The sequence below is a fragment of the Cololabis saira genome, chromosome 14, assembly GCF_033807715.1.
Source record: "Cololabis saira isolate AMF1-May2022 chromosome 14, fColSai1.1, whole genome shotgun sequence".
NCBI lineage: Eukaryota > Metazoa > Chordata > Actinopteri > Beloniformes > Belonidae > Cololabis > Cololabis saira.
In genome coordinates, this window is record NC_084600.1 from 43,142,623 (window position 1) to 43,167,264 (window position 24,642).

General features: G+C 47.4%; 1 protein-coding gene across 1 annotated transcript in view; it reads left to right on the plus strand.

Moving 5' to 3' along the window:
• LOC133460107 (glutamate receptor ionotropic, kainate 1-like) overlaps nucleotides 1-24,642 on the plus strand; it is a 91,166-nt gene that overhangs the window by 27,802 nt on the left and 38,722 nt on the right. Inside the window, exons 2-8 of the mRNA XM_061740638.1 lie at nucleotides 3,345-3,512; nucleotides 5,858-6,115; nucleotides 9,464-9,645; nucleotides 10,634-10,687; nucleotides 11,780-11,950; nucleotides 12,042-12,185; nucleotides 19,431-19,538. Coding sequence (XP_061596622.1) covers nucleotides 3,345-3,512; nucleotides 5,858-6,115; nucleotides 9,464-9,645; nucleotides 10,634-10,687; nucleotides 11,780-11,950; nucleotides 12,042-12,185; nucleotides 19,431-19,538 — 1,085 coding nt within the window. The remainder of the gene's footprint in view (nucleotides 1-3,344; nucleotides 3,513-5,857; nucleotides 6,116-9,463; nucleotides 9,646-10,633; nucleotides 10,688-11,779; nucleotides 11,951-12,041; nucleotides 12,186-19,430; nucleotides 19,539-24,642) is intronic.

The window sequence follows — 24,642 nt, forward strand, 5'->3', positions numbered from 1 at the left end:
CGCGAGGCCCCGTGCGGTCGCATGGTTCGCACACCCCTTGCGGCGGCTCTGATCGTCGCCACCGTAACGCTTTTGAAAGAGAAAAGTAATGCACATCGTCATAGGATGGAGACGCACATTTTGATGTATAACACGAAGGGCGAAGAAGCGGCCGAAGAAACGGCATAAATTGCGCCAAAATGACACGATTAATTCAAAATGGCCGACTTCCTGTTGGGTTTGGGCCATGGCGCCAAGAGACTTTTCTTTAAGTTGTGACATGATACAGGTGTGTACCGATTTTCGTGCATGTACATCAAACCGTATTATGGGGCTTGAGGCGCAAAGTTTTCTAGGGGGCGCTGTTGAGCCATTAGGCCACGCCCATTAATGCAAACCATTAAATATCACATTTTTCGCCAGGACTGGCTTTGCACTGTCAGTGCTCGGGCCCTAATTAGACCAAGACCAAAGACTGTCGAGAACTACGAGTCTAATTTATGTTTATCAACTCTTCATGAACTGGTTTGTTAGGAAATAAAAAAGGTGAATTTACATGAGCCTCATTAGTCAGGCTGCAGTAAATATTGGATGTATTTATAAATCCTGCAGCTTGTATAGACTCTTTGATGTAGTTTCATTAGAAACACTGGGTCAATGCTCTTTTTAAACATTTAACAGGCACTTCCGTTGCTCTATTAAACGTGATATTTAATTGTGAATTTATTAATCACACTATAGAGCTGTAACCTTTTTAAGATGCAGATATTGATTTAAAGTGGAAAGTGGCTCAATGAGGTCGATAACTGCAACGATAAAGAAGTTAATAACAGTTTACATGTTTCCTCTCCGTAATGAGCTCTGCGAGCGCTGGAGGTCGATCGTGTGGAAAAGGTCGTTAGCACAAAAATACATTTAAAACTGAGCTTCGGGGAGGGAAAGGGATTTTTACGACCCTTTTTAGTGTTTTTTTCCCTTGTTTTTTAAGGAGAATCAAAAGTCACATTGACCGATCCGAGTCTCATTACCTCCCAGATCAAATTTATGAGGAAGATCGTGTGAATTTACTGCAACATCTGTTCAAGTCGGTGATGTCGTCCGGCGCCGAGGCAGCATTTACAAAGCACTTTAGCGGCTGCAGCAGCTATTAAACTTTGATTAGGTTTGTCAAACAATCCCCTTCAGCTGTGGGGACTGTAGCTCATCTATTAATTATGAGGATTTCTCAATTTGACTTTATATCAGCACAGCCTAACGAGCGACGCCCTTTAAAGGGGACATATTATGGCATTTAATGTATATTTTAAACAGGCCTTGAATGTCTTAAAAACAATCTAAAGCTTGTTTTTTCTACATAAATCAGAAATTCAGCTTGTGGGCCCTGTCTCTAGTTTTACCGCTTCTAAAGCCTTTTTCTGTGCTTCATTTTCAGGGTGGGGAGGATATGATAATGAGGCTCTGCGCTGATTGGCTGCTTGAATGACGTGTAGCAGGGGAGGAGAATAAGCCTCGCTCCGGCCAGAGCAGCGGCTCCGTACACAAAACGTGTCCCATGCGAGAAGCTTCTGCGACAAAATCAATTCCATGGCTTTATTTTTTTTGTATTAGACTGTCCTAACTGGCCGCGAGTTTAACAGTTTCAGTGTGGACAGAGAGAGTTTAATGGTTTCAGTGTGGACAGAGAGAGTTTAATGGTTTCAGTGTGGACAGAGAGAGTTTAACGGTTTCAGTGTGGACAGAGAGAGTTTAATGGTTTCAGTGTGGACAGAGAGAGTTTAACGGTTTCAGTGTGGACAGTAGGGGTGGGTATTGGGAAGGACCTCACGATACGATACGCATCACGATACTTGAGCCACGATACGATACACATTGCGATGTCCCGATTATGCGATATCCCGATTATTATATTCTACATAGTTCACCGAAAAATGTAAAAATGCATTACACATCTTAAAATCCAAGTTGTATATATTATTATTATTATTATTATTATTATTATTATTATTATTATTATTATTATTATTATTATTATTATATATTACTATATGTACATCAGATGATAGTGATGGATCTTAAAATCCGAGTTGCACGTTCATCAGATTATAGTGACAATTCATGGGACAAACTGAGCCAAAACAATGTTTTATTATAACTATACAAGCTAAAGTTACAACATATTTGTATATGTTTTTCATATGATTTACATCATATGAAATTAACATTAAATTTAGTATGAGGTTGCTTTAATTATGTGGCAAATGATAATAAACACAAGAAAGATGGAACTAAAACCAAGGACAGGCACAGTGATCAGTCAGTATAGATATAAATCCATAAATAAATAAACCTCTGTCCATTATTTTTCATTTTTTAAGGACAGGCAATTGTGTTATATAAAAAAATAATTATAAAATGAAATAAAACGTGAAATAAAACCTGAGCTCAGTGCAGGGCCCTCCCAGGGTTGGTAGAGAGTGGCAATGTCCAGGACTGTCACTTAGGTAGGAGCTCTGGGTGATATAATGGGAAAAAAATCGGGGATTAAAAAAAAAAAAAAAAAAAAAAAATTGATATTCAAATTTTGAATATCGATATTGAATCGGCTGGAAAAGTATCGCGATATATTGCCATATCGATATTTTTGGCCACCCCTAGTGGACAGAGAGCGTCCGATGTCACGCAGCTCGACCTGATAGTCGGACGCTCTCATGCAGTTACACGCTGTAAACAGATCTTAAAGCCTGAATTACGGTTCTGCGTTAAATCGACGCGTACCCTACGCCGTAGGCTCTGCGTTGGTGTAACGCGGAACCATAAATCAACCTTTAGTCACCTCGTCTTCACACAGGAAGATTTATCATCATTTCTTATGTTACAAGACAGATGAATCATGTTAACTGTAAATAAATCACAAAAAAACAGTCATATAGTTTTTAGCATTTTATGCAAATGTAACTCCAAGACAGTATATAAAGTAATAAAATATAGACAATTTATGCAATTATAACTGAAAACTTTAATGTTTTCATACCTTTAAACATATTTAAAGGCAAAAACATGGTACCAGTTATTCTCGTGTCCAACAAAACATTCTTTTTTTGGGCATAAACAAAAAAAATACCAAAAGTTGTAATGTAATGATGAAAAAAAATACATAATCGATTTTTAGGAATTAATATGAGAATCAATTTAGAATCGAAAAATTTCAACACAGGCCTATTGGATAGAGAGGGAGAGATACACCATTTTAAAAATACTAATAAAAAGAAAAAGGATGACGACCCCGAGCTTTATTATCAGGACGGTCCCGGTCTGGGGGTCTGATGTCTAACTCGGTCCTCGTGTCTCTCTCCGTCTCCGTCCAGGCGGAATCTTCGAGACCAGGGAGAGTGAGTTAGTGAGCATGGACGAGCTGGCCTTCAAGTTCGCCGTCAACAACATCAACCGCAACAAGACGCTGATGCCCAACGTGACTCTGACCTACGACATCCAGAGGATCAACGTGTTCGACGGCTTCGAGGCTTCCAGGAGAGGTAGGAGCCAGTACTGGAGTTGAGGGGGATGAGGGGGGATGAGGGGGGACGGCATCCCCCCTGAAATAAAAACGGTCCAAATCATCCCCCCTTTCCATCCCTTATGTCATTTCATCAATGAATGTGGTTTTACTCACATCACCAGAAAAATAACACCAGAAAAATAACTTATTTGACAATTTTCACCTGTTTCAAGTCAATTTTCACTTGAAACAAGTAGGAAAATCTGCCAGTGGAACAAGATTTATCTTCTTATTACAAGCAAAAAAATCTTGTTCCACTGGCAGATTTTTCTACTTATTTCAAGTGAAAATCTACTTGAAACAGGTGAAAATTGTTGTTTTTTCCAGTGATGAGTCTTGTTTTAAGTGTAATGAGATTTTTTTTACTAAAATGAGACATTTTAACTAGAAATAAGACAAATATTCTTGTTAAGATTGTGAGTTTTTGCAGTGATCCATTTTACTTATCCTGTGAAGGACAGAGTCATATTGATAAGTTCAGAAAAGTGTTTTTTATTGTTGTGTTTTGATGTATTTGATGTAAGCCCAGTGGATATTTAAAGCTTACAGAAGGCTGCATTTAACTGCTGCTATGTCATTCCTGCAGTATTTCTGCAGCTGTTTTGGTCACTGCTATTATTTGTATTATATTATTTGTAATCAGCACAAATTATCTGTCCCCATATGATAAAATCCACCATCCCCCCTGATTTTATTTTACAACTCGAGTACTGGTAGGAACCTCATCTTCTTCTCTGAACTCTGACGCCGGTGGCATCGGCAGCGTCACGTGTTCCCCGCCTGACCCGTCTCTCGTTCACCAGTGTGACAAACTAGATGAACAGTTTCTCCATCTCTTTTCACAACTCCTCAGTTTCCCCCACCCCAGGATAAGAGTCTGGGTGTCATCCTTGAGAGTACACCACAGGATCATTTCAGTCCCACATTAATAATGTCACCGTCCGTCCGTCACACCCAACAGTACTGCTATCCTGGTCCACACTCTGATCGCATCCCGTCTTGATTATTGTAATTAGTGATGCACCGAATGTTCGGTAACCGAAATTGTTCGGCCGAAAATAGCAAAAAAACACTTTCGGTGTTCGGTGGAATAAGTGGGGAAAAAAACGAACAATTTATAACGCCGTGTTAGATGACGCAATCAAACAGCGAACAGCCTGGCAGAAAACAAATTCATGTTCCTTTTGATGGGGATATTCCGTTTGGTGTTTACATGACTGAATATTCTGGTTTTAAAAGGAGTAACCCAGGGGTCATATTGGGGTTTTTAAAAACCCCAATATGAGCAAATTCGGGTTATTCAAAGGGGTTATTGGTGTTTACATGGCCGTGCAAATTCGGGTTATTGCCAATATTTGGGTTTTAAAAGGGTAATGGATGCATGGAAACACAGTCACTGTTGTTTTAATGTGTATGAATGTTTGGTGGTGGGCAGTAGAGAGGGGCGGTATGGACTAAAAAATGTATCACGATAATTGCTGGCATTTATCCCGATAACGATAAAAATGACGATAAAAAAAATACCAATTCAACTCCATCTTTGTAACTAAAAATCTATCACCACATTCAGTCTTTGGAGCCCACAAAACACTGCTCTAAAATAATAATAAATGCAATAAATGCTACTAAACTACACCAATTAAAAAAAAACAATTCAATGAGTTACACCTGTACTGCAAAACTGGAATGACTCAAGATCCTCGCTCTCAGATCCGCCATGTTTGTTACACAAAAACCTCATCAACAGGAATTTATCTTTCTTTCTTGCTCATTTCCTTCCTTCCTTCCTTCCTTCCTTCCTTCCTTCCTTCCTTCCTTCCTTCCTTCCTTCCTTCCTTCCTTCCTTCCTTCCTTCCTTCACGTACGTTGTGCGTCGATTTAACGCAGAACCATAAATCAGCTTTACACAAAAACGTCATCAACATGAATTTATCGTTTTTATCGCGAGATACAAATTCTTACCGTGGGGAATTTTTTTGGCGGTAAATCGTGAACGGTAAAATATCACCCATTCCTAGTGGTCGGAGGGGCCGTTTGGTCGATATGGCAGCCACGCTTCCATCAGTCTGCAGGGCAGGTGTAGCTACAGACGTAGCTACCACCACCAGAGAGGATGTGTATGAATGAATAATGATTTCTGTAAAGCTCTGGGTGCCTTGAAGGAGCTATATAAAAACCAAGCCATTATTATATATTGTACTTTGCCGTTGTTTTTGATTGATTGCCATGTTTTTATTGATTGTTTTTATTGTCCTTTTGTACGGCGACCTTGAGTGTCCTGAAAGGCGCCTATAAATAACGTGTTATTATTATTCTTATCAGTGTGCGACCAGCTGGCCCTGGGGGTGGTGGCCGTGTTCGGCCCGTCCCACAGCTCGTCGGTCAGCGCCGTCCAGTCCATCTGCAACGCCCTGGAGGTGCCGCACATCCAGACGCGCTGGAAACACCCGTCGGTGGACAACAAGGACACCTTCTTCATCAACCTGTACCCCGAGTACACGGCCGTCGCCCGCGCCATCCTGGACGTGGTCACCTTCTTCAAGTGGAAGAAGCTAACGGTCGTGTACGAGGACGGCACGGGTAGGCCGGCCCCGCCAAAATAAAAGCATAAATGCATAGAAGCATAAAAACTATCAAATATGGACCAATCAGATGAAGGGGGGGGGGGGCGCTTTTTGGCGTCGCCACGGTAACGCTTTTGACTGAGAAAAGTAATACCCATCGTCGCAGGATGGAGACGCACATTTTGATGTTTAACACAGCTGGGTGCACGATACGGTTCGGACGAAGAAGCGGCCGAAGAAATTGAATAAATTGCGCCAAAATTACATGATTAATTGAAAAATGGCCGACTTCCTGTTTGGTTTGGTGGAACTATGAAATATCGACCAATTAGAAAAAGGGGCAGGACTAATTTGCACCAATTATGTTCAAGGACTCAAAACCGAGTCATATGACACCACCCATGACTCTATGTCAAACCATTCAAAAGTTATGGCATAAAAAGTAGGAACTATCAAATATGGACCAACAAGATGAAGGGTGGGCGCACTTTTTGGCCTCTATCGTCGCCACGGTAACGCTTTTGACTGAGAAAAGTAATGCGCATCGTCGCAGGATGGAGACGCACATTTTGATGTATAACACACCTGGGTGCACGTTACGGTTCAGGCGAAGAAACGGCTGAAGAAATGGCATAAACAATTAATTACGATTAATTCAAAATGGCCGACTTCCTGTTGGGTTTCGGCCATGGCTCCAAGAGACTTTTCTTTAAGTTGTGACATGATACAGGTGTGTACCGATTTTCGTTCATGTACGTCAAACCGTATTGTGGGGCTTGAGGCACAAAGTTTTCTAGGGGGCGCTGTTGAGCCATTAGGCCACGCCCATTATTGCAAACCATTAAATATCACATTTTTCACCAGGCATGGCTTGTGTGCAAAATTTGGTGACTTTTGGGGCACGTTTAGGGGGAAAAAAAGGCCCTCATTTCGTCGGAAAAAAATTAAAAAACAGAGAAAAACGTGAAAAATCCTACAGATACAATAGGGCCTTCGCACTGTCAGTGCTTCTTCATCAACCTGTACCCCGAGTACACGGCTGTTGCCCACGCCATCCTGGACGTGGTCACCTTCTTCAAGTGGAGGAAGCTAACGGTCGTGTACGAGGATGGCACGGGTAGGCCGTCCCCGCCAAAATAAAAGCATAAAAGCACGTGCTAAACTCGATGTTTTACACCCGTATCTTCAAAACACAGAAGCCTGCGTTCAACCTGAGGCTTGGAGGTTAAAACCCTCCGGCCTCCTGATTTCTGTAGCTCACACATCCTGGTTAATAAATGCAGATCCACAGCAAAGCCAGTCTGTGACGGGGCAGCAGGTCATGGTATCAATCAGCCGCTACGCCGACCTCCCGCCGGCCCAGCATGCTCTGGGGCTCCGGTGTCCTGCTCACAGACCTGCAACACGAAGAATGGCATTTTTAAAATGTCACAGCTTATAGATTGTTTTTAACCTGTGATTTTCAATCAGGAATGTATCTTCCTGAAATGTCACATGGACGGACTCCTGCACAACTTTATACGGTTGTGTTCCTGCAAGTTGAAAACAGAGTAGAAAGATCTTCATAGAGAGTCTGATGAGCTGCAGATAACAGGGATAACTTACGCTAGGAGTTATGTCCTGTTATAACCTGAGCTCAGTGGCGTCAATTCAGTCAAAGCTAAGGTATGGCAAGGTTACGAGTCACAGAACTTAACTACAGTATCAAACAACATGCCCGGCAAATACTCAACACAGAGGTCTGCTATGTAGCTTATCTGTGTGGTTAAGAAAATTGGAACTTTTTCAAATGCAGTCTCACTCACATCCTGCTAACTATGAACACTACACTTTAACGTGTTAATAAATTCAGTCAACGCGCCTTTACGCATCCGTTTTCGGCACCATGGACAGCAAGCGGCAGAGTTAGAGAGCAGAAAAAGCGTATCTGACAAATGCAATTTAACTCATTCTGTTCACTTCATTCACTATGTCAGTGCAACAATATAACGTGGACATCCCAGTTTAACTCAAAACAGTTAAAGACCAAATGCAAAAAGGAGAGGGAGGGAGCAGAAGAGAGAGGGAGAGAGAGTAAAACAGATTAATTCCCTTAAACAGATTTATAAGAGGGTAGGGTGATTTGATATCTTACCTTAAGATGAACTTGCATAATTAATCCATCAGTGTCTAAAAGCCTTGTTAATAGCCTGACTCCCGCTTTCGCTACCATTGGACCCATCACTTGCAGGGTTACCTGCTTCCTTTTCATTTTTGTAAGTTAGTAACACTGCAAAGCGCGCTAAAAACGAGATTGATAGCGACCACTGTCGTCAGGGACGCTGGGACATCACATTTCAAGATATGGGGGGGTATAAGTGTGATAACACCTAGTGAAAACGATCATGTTGTTCTGATTTGCAACTTATCACAAATTCGTCTGTTTGGAGTCGCCATTGAGGAATCAGAGACTTAACGGCAGACGGAAAATTACTGGAGTCTGCCTGTTTCCTTTCTTTCACAATTGTTGATTCTATAATCTGACCTTGACAGAGCAGCTTGGCCCGCTGCTCCAGTCACAATCTCCCTGGTGGAATGTAAACAAGTGGCTCTGCCCCCACTAGCCCTCCCCCTCTCTCAAAACACCTGTGGACTTGTTTTCAGAACTGTACCGGGCCGTCTGATAACATCAAGGACAATGGCTATGGAGCAGCTCTGGGGCGAAGTTTTCACAGACACTTACTGAATAAGGAATATTTTGTTGGACACGAGAATAACTGGTACCATGTTTTTGCCTTTAAATATGTTTAAAGGTATGAAAACATTAAAGTTTTCAGTTATAATTGCATACATTGTTTATATTTCTTTGCTTTATATACTGTCTTGGGTTTACATTTGCATAAATGTTAAAAACCAAATTCTCATAAATGGGGAAAAAATAAAACCGATTTCATCCGTCTCTGTTTTCTCCCTGGATCTGTTTGGTAATTCTGCCCCACATATTGAGATTCTGTTGAATCTCAATATAATACTAGTATTAATATGTTGCAGAACTACAGTCATATAATTCATGCAACAGCTCAAAAAACAGTTTTATTAACAGTAACCCAAATCAATATCGGATCGAATCGAATCGGATCGAATCGAAGCGTGTTAATCGATTCTGAATCTTAAGAATCGGAATCGAATCGAATCTTGATATTTGAATCGAGCCCTAATCGGAAGTCAAAAACAGTTTTTCTAAGCTGACTTAATAAACCTGATTCTGATTCTGATTTTGATACCCAATTGACGCCCCTGCCCGACCTTAACCCATCACTGCCTCCTGGGGGGGTAATAAACGCTCTGAAGGCAGATACACGTTAACGGTTCCTCTCCTCCTCAGGTCTGATGCGGATGCAGGAGCTGATCAAGGCTCCGGCGAAGCTGAACCTGAAGATCAAGATCCGGCAGCTGACTCCGGGGAACCAGGACGCCCGGCCGCTGCTGAAGGAGCTGAAGAAGGACAAGGAGTTCTTCATCCTGTTCGACTGCTCGTACCGCATGGCTGCCGAGCTGCTGATGCAGGTGTGCAGGTTCCTGCAGGTTCCTGCCGTCTCCTGGAGGCACCGCCACCTTTACGTGGTTTACCTGGGGGTCGGAGCAGCCATTACGGCTTTATTGTTACCGAGAGAAGCTTTTTACTCGCGACTCAGCATGAAATTACACTTCTCTTTGTTGTTGACCCCCCCCGGCGGCCGCGTCGTCATGGATGTGGAGCTGTTTCAGCTCCGCCCTGTTAAACATGACGATGTTACAGACACACAGTCCGTCGGTGTTGAGTATTTCTAAGATGCCGGGTGAACTAAACACACGTGTGAAAATCCAAAACACCCTTTAGTTCAGGCTGAGCTCATCTTAACTCATTATCGTTTACTTTTTATGTTTTTTTGTTTTGTTTCTTCTTTATTCTTTATTTCATTCATTAAAAGAAAAACAAAACAGTTCAATATAATTACAGCAAATCTCTGTCCTTGAATGAAAGGGAACAGAAAGAAGACTAAGCTTATTTTATCTGCCCCTTTTTCCTAAGAAATCAAATTTCAATTAATGTCAATAAAAAAAGAAAAAAAAACACTTTCCAATAAACGTAATTTAAAAAAAAAAAAAAGCAATATATTTTAAAGCAATATGACCTTTATTCTACCCGGCAGTGTTTTTTTAACCTGGAAAACATCAGAAAGACTTCTCTTTCAATTCCATTCAGTTTTATTTATATAGCGTCTATTACAACAGAAGTTGTCTCTAGGTGTGGTCCAGAGACCAGAACATGACCCCCGAGCAATTATTACATAAACATAATGTAAACAATGGCAGGTAAAAACTCCCCTGGTGGGAGAAAAACTTTAAGCCAAACAGTGGCAAGAAAAACTCCCCTTTAGGAGGAAGAAACAAAAGAGAAAAGGCAGACTAGCACAACAAACAGGAACAAATCTTTCACATTTACCTTTATTTTAATCACCTTTAATTTGTGTTATCAGATGAAGTGACCTATTTTGTTTTTGGGATCTTGCAGCTTTCATCGATGGGAATGATGACGGAATACTATCATTTCTTCTTCACGACACTGGTGAGTTGGAAAACTGCAGCGAAGGTTGCAATCGTTGCAGGAGGCGTTGACCCACGTGCTTCTGGGTTTCTGAGGCGTTTCCTCACGAAGAAACACGTCAGAAACACGTCAGAAACACGTCAGAAACATTTCAGAAACACGTCAGAAACACGTCAGAAACATGTCAGAAACACACCAGAAACACGTCAGAAACACCTCAGAAACACCTTATAAACACGTCATAGAAACATGTCAGACACATTTCAGAAACACGTCAGAAACAGTCACGGCTCAAAAGCACAACACCAAACAGAGTATTGGAGTCTAAAAAGGCTTTAATCAGGTCAAACGTAGGCAGGAGTCGAAAACCGGGCAGACAGGCAGATCAGGCAGACAAATCCAAAGGGGATAGGCAAAAATCCAAAAACCGGGAATCACGCAAAGTATCAGGCAGGCAGAAACAGACAGACTCAGGAACGCTGGAAAGCTAGGCATGAACACTAGACAATCTGGCAGCGGGCATGTGGAAGTGGGCCGGTATATAAAGCAGAACTGATGACAATGGAAACCAGGTGTGGAGATGGGCGGGGAAGCACAGGTGAGGGGAATGAGTAGATTGTCTGGCTGATGAGAGTGGCAGGATCTGGAATGACAGGAGAGTGAGTGATCATGTAAAAAACATATCCCCAACTGAGAAACCATGACAGAAACACATCAGAAACACATCAGAAACACATTCAGAAACACATTCAAAAACACCTCAGAAATACCTCAGAAACATGTCAGAAACACGTCAGAAACACCTCAGAAATACCTCAGAAACACGTCAGAATCACCTCCAAAACACATCAGACACATGTCAAGACACATGTCAAGACACATGTCAAGACACATGTCAGAAACACGTCAGAAACATGTCAGAAACACCTCAGAAACTCCTCGGAAACACGTCAGAAACACATTAGACACATGTCAGAAACACGTCAGAAACACGTCAGAAACACCTCAGAAACACCTCAAAAACACATCATAAACACATTCAAAAACACCTCAGAATTACACCCAAAGCTGCGTTTCCTCCAAAAACACCTCCATATTTCCCCCTCGCTGCAGGACCTGTTCGCCCTGGACCTGGAGCCGTACCGCTACAGCGGCGTCAACATGACGGGCTTCCGGCTGCTGAACCTGGACGACCCGTGGGTGTCGTCCACCATGGAGAAGTGGGCGACGGAGCGGCTGCAGGGGCCCAAGCAGGAGAGCGGCCTGACGGACGGAGTCATGACGGTGAAACTCCCACAGAAACCTGCTTCCTTCCTTTACCTGCTGCTTTAGGGAAATGCAAACTCCTGCTGCATGTTTCGCTGCCTCCCTGCAGACGGACGCGGCGCTGATGTACGACGCCGTGTTCATGGTGGCCGTGGCCGCTCAGCGCGCCACGCAGATGACCGTCAGCTCACTGCAGTGTCACCGACACAAACCCTGGCGCTTCGGACCGCGATTCATGAACCTGTTCAAGGACGTAAGTGAAGCACCATGACGGCACCGTCTGGTTGAGTCTTAGTCCAGACCTCTGTTGAAGAATATATCAAAACCATTTCAGAAGTCCGCTTTGTGGTATAGTGAGTTTTATTCAGCCGGCGGTGAGCGGATCTACACAGACCAGAGTCTGGTTGATATGCCGACCCCGAGAGATTTTACAACAGGGTTTTTATACAAGAAGCCTGTGATCTTCCAATTCGGGACTGCCCCCTGGGTCAGGAAGTCCATATATGGTATCGAGTCCTCGTCTCTGCAGGAGCTGGAAGTCAAAGCCACTCCCACGGTGACTGTCTCGGCAGGGATGCAAGACATGGGAACTTGTGTGAGACAATAGGTCACAGACGAAAAGTAATTTACAGTTGGATGTGATCTGTGGCCAAATGTCCCCATCGGGCATTTGGCATGACTGTCACTAAGTTCCAATTCACCCCATGGGGTGCTCTAGTGTTCCAAGTCTGTTTGAGGCAACTTCCAAGGTGTCATCTCTGCATGGGGGTAGGAAGTTGAAGCTACTTAAAAGGTGTTGAGTCCAGTTCAAAGCCCTGCAGGCGGGGGTATGAGACTGGGGCAACCTGCAAAGCGTTGTTGGCCCTGCAGGGGGCCACGTGCTGTCAAAATGCTTCATCACCTCCTAAACCCAGACCAGGACCAAGACCAGTGTAATGTCCAAAGGTGGTGGTAATTAGCTTAATAGGGACAATACATGTGTATACCCAAAAATGAAAGAAATGGAAACTGACAAATGGTTAAGGTGAACAGAAAATACTTGTTTATTAACAAAAGCAACAGAAAATCCAACAATACAAAAGGTTAAGGGAAGGGACTGGTGGTGCCAAGTAAAGAGTACAATCAAACAATGCTATCTAAGTTTAGTCAAAAATCTAGCCTACCTAGCCAAAACAAAACTTCCTACTCTACCTAAAAAAAAGGAAGTTACAACATGTGGCACTCACCTCTAACCTAGTGTATATAACAGAACGTTACCTACGTGATGCTAGGTGTACAGGGTACCCCATCTTACCCTGTCCCTTCCCCGTAAAGAACTGAGTGGAAAAGGTAGTAAACTGAAAATGCTTGGAAAAAACTGCTTGGAAAACTGCTTGGAAAGTTTAACTGAGGACTGAATAAACTAAGAACTGAACAAAGTACTGAGACTGTTGGCTGTTTGGAGCACAGGAGGAGCAGCTGGAGGAGAAAACACCAAACTGCCCCCCCATACTAGTACACGTAACAACCAGAGAGTACCAAGACCAAGACCAAGACCAAGATCAGACCAAGACTAGTTCAGCTCCAGACCAGAAACATACCTAGTAATGTCATAATCCTGCGTGATTGTAGAACATCATCCTGGTTCAGCAAGTTTTCATATGAGCTTGTGTTCGACCTGATGCTTAATCAATCACAACGATATGCAAATATTATCAGAATCAGAATCAGGTTTAATTGACAGTTTAGAAAAACAATGGATTTGACTTCGGATACACCGGCGGCGACACAATGGTATTATGCGCCTGTTTTCCAAGGGTAACACTGGGATAGAGGTGGAAAAAAAGGCATCTTCACACTGTGTATAAATACGCAGTGTCAAGGTGCAAAAAACACCTCAGCACAGAAAGCAACAACATCATAACGAAGACTTGCATGTGGGTATGGGGGGGAGGATTACTGGGGGGGGGGATCCCGGCACGGTGCATCCAAGTGAGCGCCGCGGCTTCGTGGCGCTCAAACCCGGAGACTGCGTCGGGGGGGCTGATAAGAGGGGGGCCGGGAAGGCATTGAGATGAGGGAGGTGTGGTTATCAGCAAATGTGTGTGTGAGCCGTAAGTCTGTGAACTTTGCCCCAGAGCTGCTCCTCAGCCAATGTCCTTGATGTCATCAGACGGCTCGGTACAGTTCTGAAACAGGTCCACAGATGTTCCTGGGAAGGGGAGGGCTAGTGGGGGCAGAGTCCCTTGTTTTCATTCCACCAGGGAGATTGTGACTGGAGCTGCCTACCAGGCTGCTCTGTCAAGGTCAGATTATAGAACAACAATTGTATTGAAAAAACAGACAGACTCAGTAATTTTCCATCTGCCTTATGTCTCTGGTTCATCAATGGCGACTCCAAACAGACAAATTTGTGGTCAATTACTGCCAAGGCGAGCTTCCAACTTCTCCAAGGTCTTTTCCATCTTGCCAATGAGTTCAAAAACCGCTGCAAGCCTGCGATTTAGCTCCCCCAGCTTTACCCCCCGTTCACACTGAAAGCGTCACGGGCGTCATAGGCGTCAGGCTGCCATTCATTGTCTATGAAAAACGGGCGTCGAGAGGCGGAGGGGCGGCGGGACCGGCGCGTCAATTTAAAGTTGAAAAATCGGAACTTTATGCAAATGAGCAGCGGCGACGCCGAGGCGTCGTCCAATCACACACCGGGATTCCCAAAGCGAGAACTCTCAATGCAGATTGTACTTTCATGTAGACACAAACGTACACTGATTCACATGCGTACAGGAGCAGAGCTGTGCACTAATTTGGTAAATTGTGCTGAGAGACCAGTTAATCAATTCCATGATTGTAGAGTTTCGGAGGAGTGAAAAAGAGAGGCTCTAAAAAGACAAGACAGGACGAAAGAAGCAGCAGGGCAGATAGGGAGGGAGAGAAGCAGAAAAGCATCCGCCTTCCCCGAGAGCCGGAAGAAGAAATCCATATCCATATATTTATTCAAACAAAGCCATTATAAACACAAAGCTGTAATTAAATACAGACACATGGAGATGCACCAAAACATTAAATCAGATGCTAAATGCAAATAGTTTACAAAACTGTACATTAACAAGAGGAAGAACTGCTGATCACCAGATTCTGTCACCTTGGTGAAACGGACTCTCAGAGACCCGAGACCGAGACCAGGACCGGAAAGAAGTGGTCTGGAGAACTACGAGTTTACTGTCTACCGCTTTTGACTTTGACTCCATGGAAAGAGGATTGTTATGGGATGTAACCAGTACTCGAGTTGTAAAAAAAAAATAAGAAAAAAAAGATAATTTGTGCTGATTACAAATAATATAATATATTACAAATAATAGCACTGACCAAAACAGCTGCAGAAATACTGCAGGAATGACATAGCAGCAGTTAAATGCAGCCTTCTGTAAGCTTTAAATATCCACTGGGCTTACATCAAATACATCAAAACACAACAATAAAAAACACTTTTCTGAACTTATCAATATGAGTCTGTCCTTCACAGGATAAGTAACATGGATCACTGCAAAAACTCAAAATCTTAACAAGAATATTGGTCTTATTTCTAGTTAAAATGTCTCATTTTAGTAAAAAAAATCTCATTACACTTAAAACAAGACTCATCACTGGAAAAAACAACAATTTTCACCTGTTTTAAGTAGATTTTCACTTAAAATAAGTAGAAAAATCTGCCAGTGGAACAAGATTTTTTTGCTTGTAATAAGAAGATAAATCTTGTCCCACTGGCAGATTTTTCTACTTATTTCATGTGGAAAGAAAAAAGAAAGAAAGAAAGAAAGAAAAAAGGAAGAAAGAGGAAAGAAAGAAAGAAAGAAAGAAAGAAAGAAAGAAAGAAAGAAAGAAAGAAAGAAAGAAAGAAAGAAAGAAAGAAAGAAAGAAAGAAAGAAAGAAAGAAAGAAAGAAAGAAAGAAAGAAAAAAAGAAAGAAAGAAAAAAAAGGAAGAAAGAAAGAAAGAGGAAGGAAGGAAGGAAGGAAGGAAGGAAGGAAGGAAGGAAGGAAGGAAGGAAGGAAGGAAGGAAGGAAGGAAGGAAGGAAGGAAGGAAGGAAGGAAGGAAGGAAGGAAGGAAGGAAGGAAAATAAGACACAAATAAAGAAAAAAAATAAAGAAGGAAGGAAGAAAGGAAAGAGAAAAAAAGAAAGAAAGATTTTTTTGCTTGTAATAAGAAGATAAATCTTGTTCCACTGGCAGATTTTTCTACTTATTTCAAGTGAAAGTTTACTTGAAACAGGTGAAAATTGTCAAATAAGTTATTTTTCTGGTGTTATTTTTCTGGTGATGACTCTAAATGTTGAAATAGCAGTAAAACCACATTCATTGATGAAATGACATAAGGGATGGAAAGGGGGGATGGCAGTTTTACAGGGGGGGATGATTTGGACCGTTTTTATTTCAGGGGGGATGATTTGGACCGTTTTTATTTCAGGGGGGATGCCGTCCCCCCTCATCCCCCTCAACTACAGTACTGTGTAACACCCTGGTTGTGGCTGTGAGAGTCAGGTCAGGTCTGGGAGATGATGTGTTTATCCCCCTGGAGGGAACGTGGCCAGTCGGCCTGCAGACGGAGACGAGGAAATGAGGAAACCAGGCCTTTGATGCTCGAATGTTTTGATCTCTTAAGTCTTAAATCCAGCAGAGGACCGTCGGCTGCCTCGCAGAGGCAACATGATCTCTCCATCCTCCTCCAGCTTCGCTCGTCTCCCTCCTTCTTTAACTTGTAGTTGTGTTTGCCCTCCCCCCATCCCATAATGCATCTGTCCTCCAGAGCCATTCACCACTAGATAATAGCCTCTGTGACTCTCAGGAGTCGGATATATCTTCCCCAGAATGCTGTGTTGAAGGTTTTCATTCTCGACGTTGGATCCTAAATATTCCAGTTTGACTGTTTGTTCTTTCCTCTCAGACACATTTGTGGATTCTGTTTACTGATTTACATTTTATATGTTGACTTCAGTTGACATCTCAAAGCATAAAGAACAGAGAGCAACGTCCTCGGTGACACTGGAGGAATTATTTCTCCCTCCGTTCATCTGTTAATGTCGCTGCTCAACAGGTTCCTGCGGGGAAACGATAAAATTGCTGCTCGCTTCTTTATTACCGCAGCGTCAGAAAACAGTCTCGGCTCGTGTTTCTGAGACAAACAAGCCGTAAATATTAGTTCCTGTCGTTAGTCAGAAGAAAGTGGAGGCTTGAACAGCAACATTAGATTGGTGATTTCTGAATGACTGCATTTACACGGCTGTAAAGTATTTTTATTAGTTATTTTTAAATCGTACAAGATACAATTTGACATGCATTTCAATACATTTCAACACAATCCCCCCCCCACAGACAACCCCCCCCCCCCCCATTGCACCACCACATTTTAAACAAACAAACAAAACACAAATGAAGTTAACACAACAAACAAAAACGTACAAAAATAAGAAGAAATTAAAGCTGCAAGCAGCGATGAACGGGCCCTCGCACGTGCAATTTCCACCAATAAAAGTCAAGGACTCAAACTAAGTCCAATGACACCACCATGACTCTTTATTTCAAACCATTCAAAAGTTATTGCAGAAAATAGGAACTATGAAATATCGACCAATCAGAAGAAGGGGCAGGACTAATTTGCACCAATTATGTTCAAGGACTCAAAACCGAGTCTGATGACACCACCCGTGACTCTCTATATCAAACCATTCAAAAGTTATGGCAAAAAAGTAGGAACTATCAAATATGGACCAACGAGATGAAGGGTGGGCACACTTTTTGGCGTCTATCGTCGCCACGGTAACGCTTTTGACTGAGAAAAGTAATGCGCATCATCGCAGGATCGAGATGCACATTTTGATGTATAACACACCTGGGTGCACGTTACGGTTCAGGCGAAGAAACGGCCAAAGAAATGGCATAAATTGCGCCAAAATTACACAATTAATTCAAAATGTCCGACTTCCTGTTGGGTTTCAGCCATGGCGCCAAGAGACTTTTCTTTAAGTTGCGACATGATACAGGTGTGTACCGATTTTCGTGCATGTACGTCAAACCGTATTGTGGGGCTTGAGGCACAAAGTTTTCTAGGGGGCGCTGTTGAGCCATTAGGCTACGCACATTAATGCAAACCATTAAATATCACATTTATCACCAGGCTTGCGTGCTAAATTTGGTGACTTTTGGGGCACGTTTAGGGGGAAAAAAGGCCCTCATTTCGTCGGAAAAATAAAAACGAGAAAAAAAACGAAAAAAATTCCTACAGATACCATAGGGCCTTCGCACTGTCAGTGCTCGGGCCCTAAAAAGGGAAAGGAAAAAGAGGGAGGGGTTATATCTATACATTGGAAATGTATAGGTATATGAAAAAGGTTGTCAAGAAGGTTGTAGTGAGGACCCAGATGCAGGAGAGCGGTGAGGCAGGAGTTCTCAAAAACTGTGATTTATTAACTTAAAAACAGAACCAAAAACGCTGCTAAGCAGGATACAAAAACCAAACAAAACAAACAAACAAAAACCAAACTGTGAACGAGAATCCAAAACTATGACAAAACCTGATGGGAAAAACATGGAGAGCAAAACAGTACGGACCCGCAAGAAGCAGGGGGACACATAGTCAGGGGGGCTCAGGGGGCCGTCCTCGGGGCCTTGGCTTGGGCCGTGGCGTGGAACTTGGCTTGGGCCGTGGCGTGGAACTTGGCTTGGGCTGTGGCGTGGAACTTGGATTGGGCTGTGGTGTGGAACTTGGCTTGGGCTGTGGCGTGGAACTTGGATTGGGCCGTGGCGTGGAACTTGGCTTGGGCCGTGGCGTGGAACTTGGCTTGAGCTGTGGCGTGGAACTTGGATTGGGCTGTGGTGTGGAACTTGGCTTGAGCTGTGGCGTGGAACTTGGATTGGGCTGTGGTGTGGAACTTGGCTTGGGCTGTGGCGTGGAACTTGGATTGGGCCGTGGAACTTGGCTTGGGGGTGGAACTTTGTTTTCTGTAGGGACTGCGGGGATGAAACTAGCATTTATGCTAAAATCCGGCGCATTTACACTGTTTAATGTAGTGTTCATTAATATGCATTCTCTCGTCTAAATAAACTTTGATTTGATGTTGAGACCGAATCACATGTACGTCTCCCTGTTACCACCTAACCCTGATCTCATGAGTCGTTCCACTCTTGATCTGAAACAAAGTAAATGCACAAAGAAGAGAAGAAAATAAATGCGGTCGAGGACATATGTATATACGGTATATATATATATACATGTACATATATATATATATATATATATATATATATATATATATATATATATATATATATATATATATATATATATATATATATATATATATATATATATGTGTATATATATATATATATATGTATATATATATATATATATATATATATATATATATATATATATATATATATATATATATATATATATATATATATACATAACCCCCTAAGTTGTAGCTACTACCTCACCTTCCCTCATCTGTCCCCCTGCAGGCCCAGTGGGACGGACTCACCGGACACATCGTCCTCAACAAGACGGACGGACTGAGGAGGGACTTCGACCTGGACATCATCAGCCTGCAGGAGGATGGGACAGCCAGGGTGAGACAGATCTCCCCCCGTGCATTATTTATCACATATTTGTCCAGCCGAGATTCCTGTTCCTGCAACGACTGACTGTTTTCTCATGTTTTTGTTGCCTCATGTTGCTTTTCTTCCCAATGTCTAAAGGGGGTTGTGGACGGTACGAGTCGCCTCACCAAGAGGTGGATCAAGGTTTGTTCACCTCCCCCCGTTTCCTGGTCCCTCCACTTCCTGGTCCCCCCCACTTCCTGGTCCCCCCGTTTCCTGGTCCCCCGTTTCCTGGTCCCCCTGTTTCCTGTTCCCCCCCACTTCCTGTTCCCCCCGTTTCCTGGTCCCCTCCGTTTCCTGGTCCCCCCGTTTCCTGGTCCCTCCGTTTCCTGGTCCCCCCGTTTCCTGGTCCCTCCGTTTCCAGGTCCCCCCGTTTCCTGGTCCCCCCGTTTCCTGGTCCCCCCGTTTCCTGGTCCCCCCCTGTTTCCTGGTCCCCCCCGTTTCCTGGTCCCCCCGTTTCCTGGTCCTTCCGTTTCCTGGTCCCCCCCGTTTCCTGGTCCCTCCGTTTCCTGGTCCCCCCCGTTTCCTGGTCCCTCCGTTTCCTGGTTCCCCCCGTTTCCTGGTCCCCCCCGTTTCCTGGTCCCTCCATTTCCTGGTTCCCCCCGTTTCCTGGTTCCCCCCGTTTCCTGGTCCCCCCCGTTTCCTGGTTCCCCCCGTTTCCTGGTCCCCCCGTTTCCTGGTTCCCCCCGTTTCCTGGTCCACCCGTTTCCTGGTCCCCCCGTTTCCTGGTCCCCCCGTTTCCTGGTCCCCCCGTTTCCTGGTTCCCCCCGTTTCCTGGTCCCCCGTTTCCTGGTCCCCCTTTTTCCTGGTCCCCGTTTCCTGGTCCCCCCCCCATTTCCTGGTCCCCCCGTTTCCTGGTCCCCCCCACTTCCTGGTCCCCCCCGTTTCCTGGTCTCCCCGTTTCCTGATCCCCCCGTTTCCTGGTCCCCCAGTTTCCTGGTCCCCCCCTTCCGTTTCCTGGTCCCCCCGTTTCCTGGTCCCCCCGTTTCCTGGTCCCCCCCTTCCGTTTCCTGGTCCCCCCGTTTCCTGGTCCCCCCGTTTCCTGGTCCCCCCCGTTTCCTGGTTCCCCCCGTTTCCTGGTCCCTCCGTTTCCTGGTCCCCCCCGTTTCCTTGTCCCCCGTTTCCTGGTCCCCCCCCGTTTCCTGGTCCCCCCCACTTCCTGGTCTCCCCGTTTCCTGATCCCCCCGTTTCCTGGTCCCCCAGTTTCCTGGTCCCTCCGTTTCCTGGTCCCCCGTTTCCTGGTCCCTCCGTTTCCTGGTCCCCCGTTTCCTGGTCCCCCCGTTTCCTGGTCCCCCCGTTTCCTGGTCCCCCCGTTTCCTGGTCCCCCCTGTTTCCTGGTCCCCCCGTTTCCTGGTCCCCCCGTTTCCTGGTCCCACCATTTCCTGTTCCCCCCGTTTCCTGGTCCCCCCTGCTTCCTGGTCCCCCCGTTTCCTTGTGCCCCCATTTCCTGGTCCCCCCGTTTCCTGGTCCCCCCGTTTCCTGGTCCCCCCGTTTCCTGGTCCCCCCGTTTCCTAGTCCCCCCTGTTTCCTGGTCCCCCCCGTTTCCTGGCCCCCCCCTGTTTCCTGTTCCCCCCGTTTCCTGGTCCCCCCATTTCCTGGTCCCCCCGTTTCCTGGTCCCCCCGTTTCCTGGTCCCCCCGTTTCCCGTTTCCTTGTCCCCCCGTTTCCTGGTCCCCCCGTTTCCTGGTCCCCCTGTTTCCTGTCCCCCCGTTTCCTGGTCCCCCCGTTTCCTGGTCCCCCCACTTCCTGGTCCCCCCCCGTTTCCTGGTCCCCCCGTTTCCCGTTTCCTTGTCCCCCCGTTTCCTGGTCCCCCCGTTTCCTGGTCCCCCTGTTTCCTGTCCCCCCGTTTCCTGGTCCCCCCGTTTCCTGGTCCCTCCGTTTCCTGGTCCCCCCACTTCCTGGTCCCCCCCCGTTTCCTGTCCCCCCGTTTCCTGGTCCCCCCGTTTCCTGGTCCCCCACCGTTTCCTGGTCCCCCCGTTTCCCGTTTCCTTGTCCCCCCGTTTCCTGGTCCCCCCGTTTCCTGGTCCCCCTGTTTCCTGTCCCCCCGTTTCCTGGTCCCCCCGTTTCCTGGTCCCTCCGTTTCCTGGTCCCCCCACTTCCTGGTCCCCCCCCGTTTCCTGGTCCCCCCGTTTCCTGGTCCCTCCATTTCCTGGTCCCCCCGTTTCCTGGTCCCTCCATTTCCTGGTCCCCCCGTTTCCTGGTCCCCCCGTTTCCTGGTCCCCCTGTTTCCTGGTCCCCCCCGTTTCCTGGTCCCCCCTGTTTCCTGGTCCCCCCACTTCCTGGTCCCCCCCCCCGTTTCCTGGTCCCCCCGTTTCCTGGTCCCCCCGTTTCCTGGTCCCTCCGTTTCCTGGTCCCCCCTGTTTCCTGGTCCCCCCTGTTTCCTGGTCCCCCCGTTTCCTGGTCCCCCCATTTCCTGGTCCCCCCGTTTCCTGTCCCCCCCACTTCCTGGTCCCCCCACTTCCTGGTCCCCCCTGTTTCCTTGTCCCCCCGTTTCCTGGTCCCCCCTGTTTCCTGGTCCCCCGTTTCCTGGTCCCCTCGTTTCCTGGTCCCCCCGTTTCCTGGTCCCCCCGTTTCCTGGTCCCCCCCATTTCCTGGTCCCCCCGTTTCCTGGTCCCCCCCGTTTCCTGGTCCCCCTGTTTCCTGGTCCCCCCTGTTTCCTGGTCCCCCTGTTTCCTGGTCCCCCTGTTTCCTGGTCCCCCCGTTTCCTGGTCCCCCCGTTTCCTGGTCCCCCCGTTTCCTGGTCCCCCCTGCTTCCTGGTCCCCCCGTTTCCTGGTCCCCCCGTTTCCTGGTCCCTCCGTTTCCTGGTCCCCCCGTTTCCTGGTCCCCCCGTTTCCTGGTCCCCCCCTGTTTCCTGGTCCCCCCTGTTTCCTTGTCCCCCCGTTTCCTGGTCCCCCCGTTTCCTGGTCCCCTCGTTTCCTGGTCCCCCCGTTTCCTGGTCCCCCCGTTTCCTGGTCCCCCCCATTTCCTGGTCCCCCCGTTTCCTGGTCCCCCCGTTTCCTGGTCCCCCCCGTTTCCTGGTCCCCCCCGTTTCCTGGTCCCCCCTGTTTCCTGGTCCCCCTGTTTCCTGGTCCCCCTGTTTCCTGGTCCCCCTGTTTCCTGGTCCCCCCGTTTCCTGGTCCCCCCTGCTTCCTGGTCCCCCTGTTTCCTGGTCCCCCCGTTTCCTGGTCCCCCCGTTTCCTGGTCCCCCCGTTTCCTGGTCCCCCCGTTTCCTGGTCCCTCCGTTTCCTGGTCCCCCCGTTTCCTGGTCCCCCACTTCCTGGTCCCTCCGTTTCCTGTTCCCCTCCGTTTCCTGGTCCCACCGTTTCCTGGTCCCCCCTGTTTCCTTGTCCCCCCGTTTCCTGGTCCCCCCTGTTTCCTTGTCCCCCCGTTTCCTGGTCCCCCCCCGTTTCCTGGTCCCCCCGTTTCCTGGTCCCCCCGTTTCCTAGTCCCCCCCCTTTCCTGGTCCCCCCGTTTCCTGTTCCCCCCGTTTCCTGGTCCCCCCACTTCCTGGTCCCCCCCTGTTTCCTGGTCCCCCCGTTTCCTGGTCCCCCCTGTTTCCTGGTCCCCCCGTTTCCTGGTCCCCCCCGTTTCCTGTTCCCCCTGTTTCCTGGTCCCCCCACTTCCTGGTCCCTCCGTTTCCTGGTCCCCCCGTTTCCTGGTCCCCCCGTTTCCTGGTCCCCCACGTTTCCTGGTCCCCCCCGTTTCCTGGTCCCCCCGTTTCCTGGTCCCCCCCGTTTCCTGGTCCCCCCGTTTCCTGCCCCCCCCTGTTTCCTGGTCCCCCCGTTTCCTGGTCCCCCCGTTTCCTGGTCCCCCGTTTCCTGGTCCCCCCGTTTCCTGGTCCCCCCGTTTCCTGGTCCCCCCCGTTTCCTGGTCCCTCTGTTTCCTGGTCCCCCCACTTCCTGGTCCCCCCTGTTTCCTGGTCCCCCCGTTTCCTGTTCCCCCCCCGTTTCCTGGTCCCCCCGTTTCCTGGTCCCACCGTTTCCTGGTCCCCCCCCCGTTTCCTGGTCCCCCCGTTTCCTGGTCCCACCGTTTCCTGGTCCCCCCCGTTTCCTGGTCCCTCTGTTTCCTGGTCCCCCCATTTCCTGGTCCCCCCCACTTCCTGGTCCCCCCTGTTTCCTGGTCCCCCCGTTTCCTGGTCCCCCCACGTTTCCTGGTCCCCCCTGTTTCCTGGTCCCCCCGTTTCCTGGTCCCCCCGTTTCCTGGTCCCCCCGTTTCCTGGTCCCCCCTGTTTCCTGGTCCCCCCGTTTCCTGCCCCCCCCTGTTTCCTGGTCCCCCCGTTTCCTGGTCCCCCCCGTTTCCTGGTCCCCCCGTTTACTGGTCCCCCCCGTTTCCTGGTCCCCCCGTTTCCTGGTCCCTCCGTTTCCTGGTCCCCCCGTTTCCTGGTCCCCCGTTTCCTGGTCCCCCCGTTTCCTGGTCCCCCCGTTTCCTGGTCCCCCCCGTTTCCTGGTCCCTCTGTTTCCTGGTCCCCCCACTTCCTGGTCCCCCCTGTTTCCTGGTCCCCCCGTTTCCTGTTCCCCCCCCGTTTCCTGGTCCCCCCGTTTCCTGGTCCCACCGTTTCCTGGTCCCCCCCCGTTTCCTGGTCCCCCCGTTTCCTGGTCCCACCGTTTCCTGGTCCCCCCCGTTTCCTGGTCCCTCTGTTTCCTGGTCCCCCCATTTCCTGGTCCCCCCCACTTCCTGGTCCCCCCTGTTTCCTGGTCCCCCCGTTTCCTGGTCCCCCCACGTTTCCTGGTCCCCCCTGTTTCCTGGTCCCCCCGTTTCCTGGTCCCCCACGTTTCCTGGTCCCCCCGTTTCCTGGTCCCCCCGTTTCCTGGTCCCCCCTGTTTCCTGGTCCCCCCGTTTCCTGGTCCCCCCTGTTTCCTGGTCCCCCCGTTTCCTGGTCCCCCCACGTTTCCTGGTCCCCCCTGTTTCCTGGTCCCCCCGTTTCCTGGTCCCCCCTGTTTCCTGGTCCCCCGTTTCCTGGTCCCCCCATTTCCTGGTCCCCCCGTTTCCTGGTCCCCCCGTTTCCTGGTCCCCCGTTTCCTGGTCCCCCCCCCCGTTTCCTGGTCCCCCCTGTTTCCTGGTCCCCCCGTTTCCTGTCCCCCCCACTTCCTGGTCC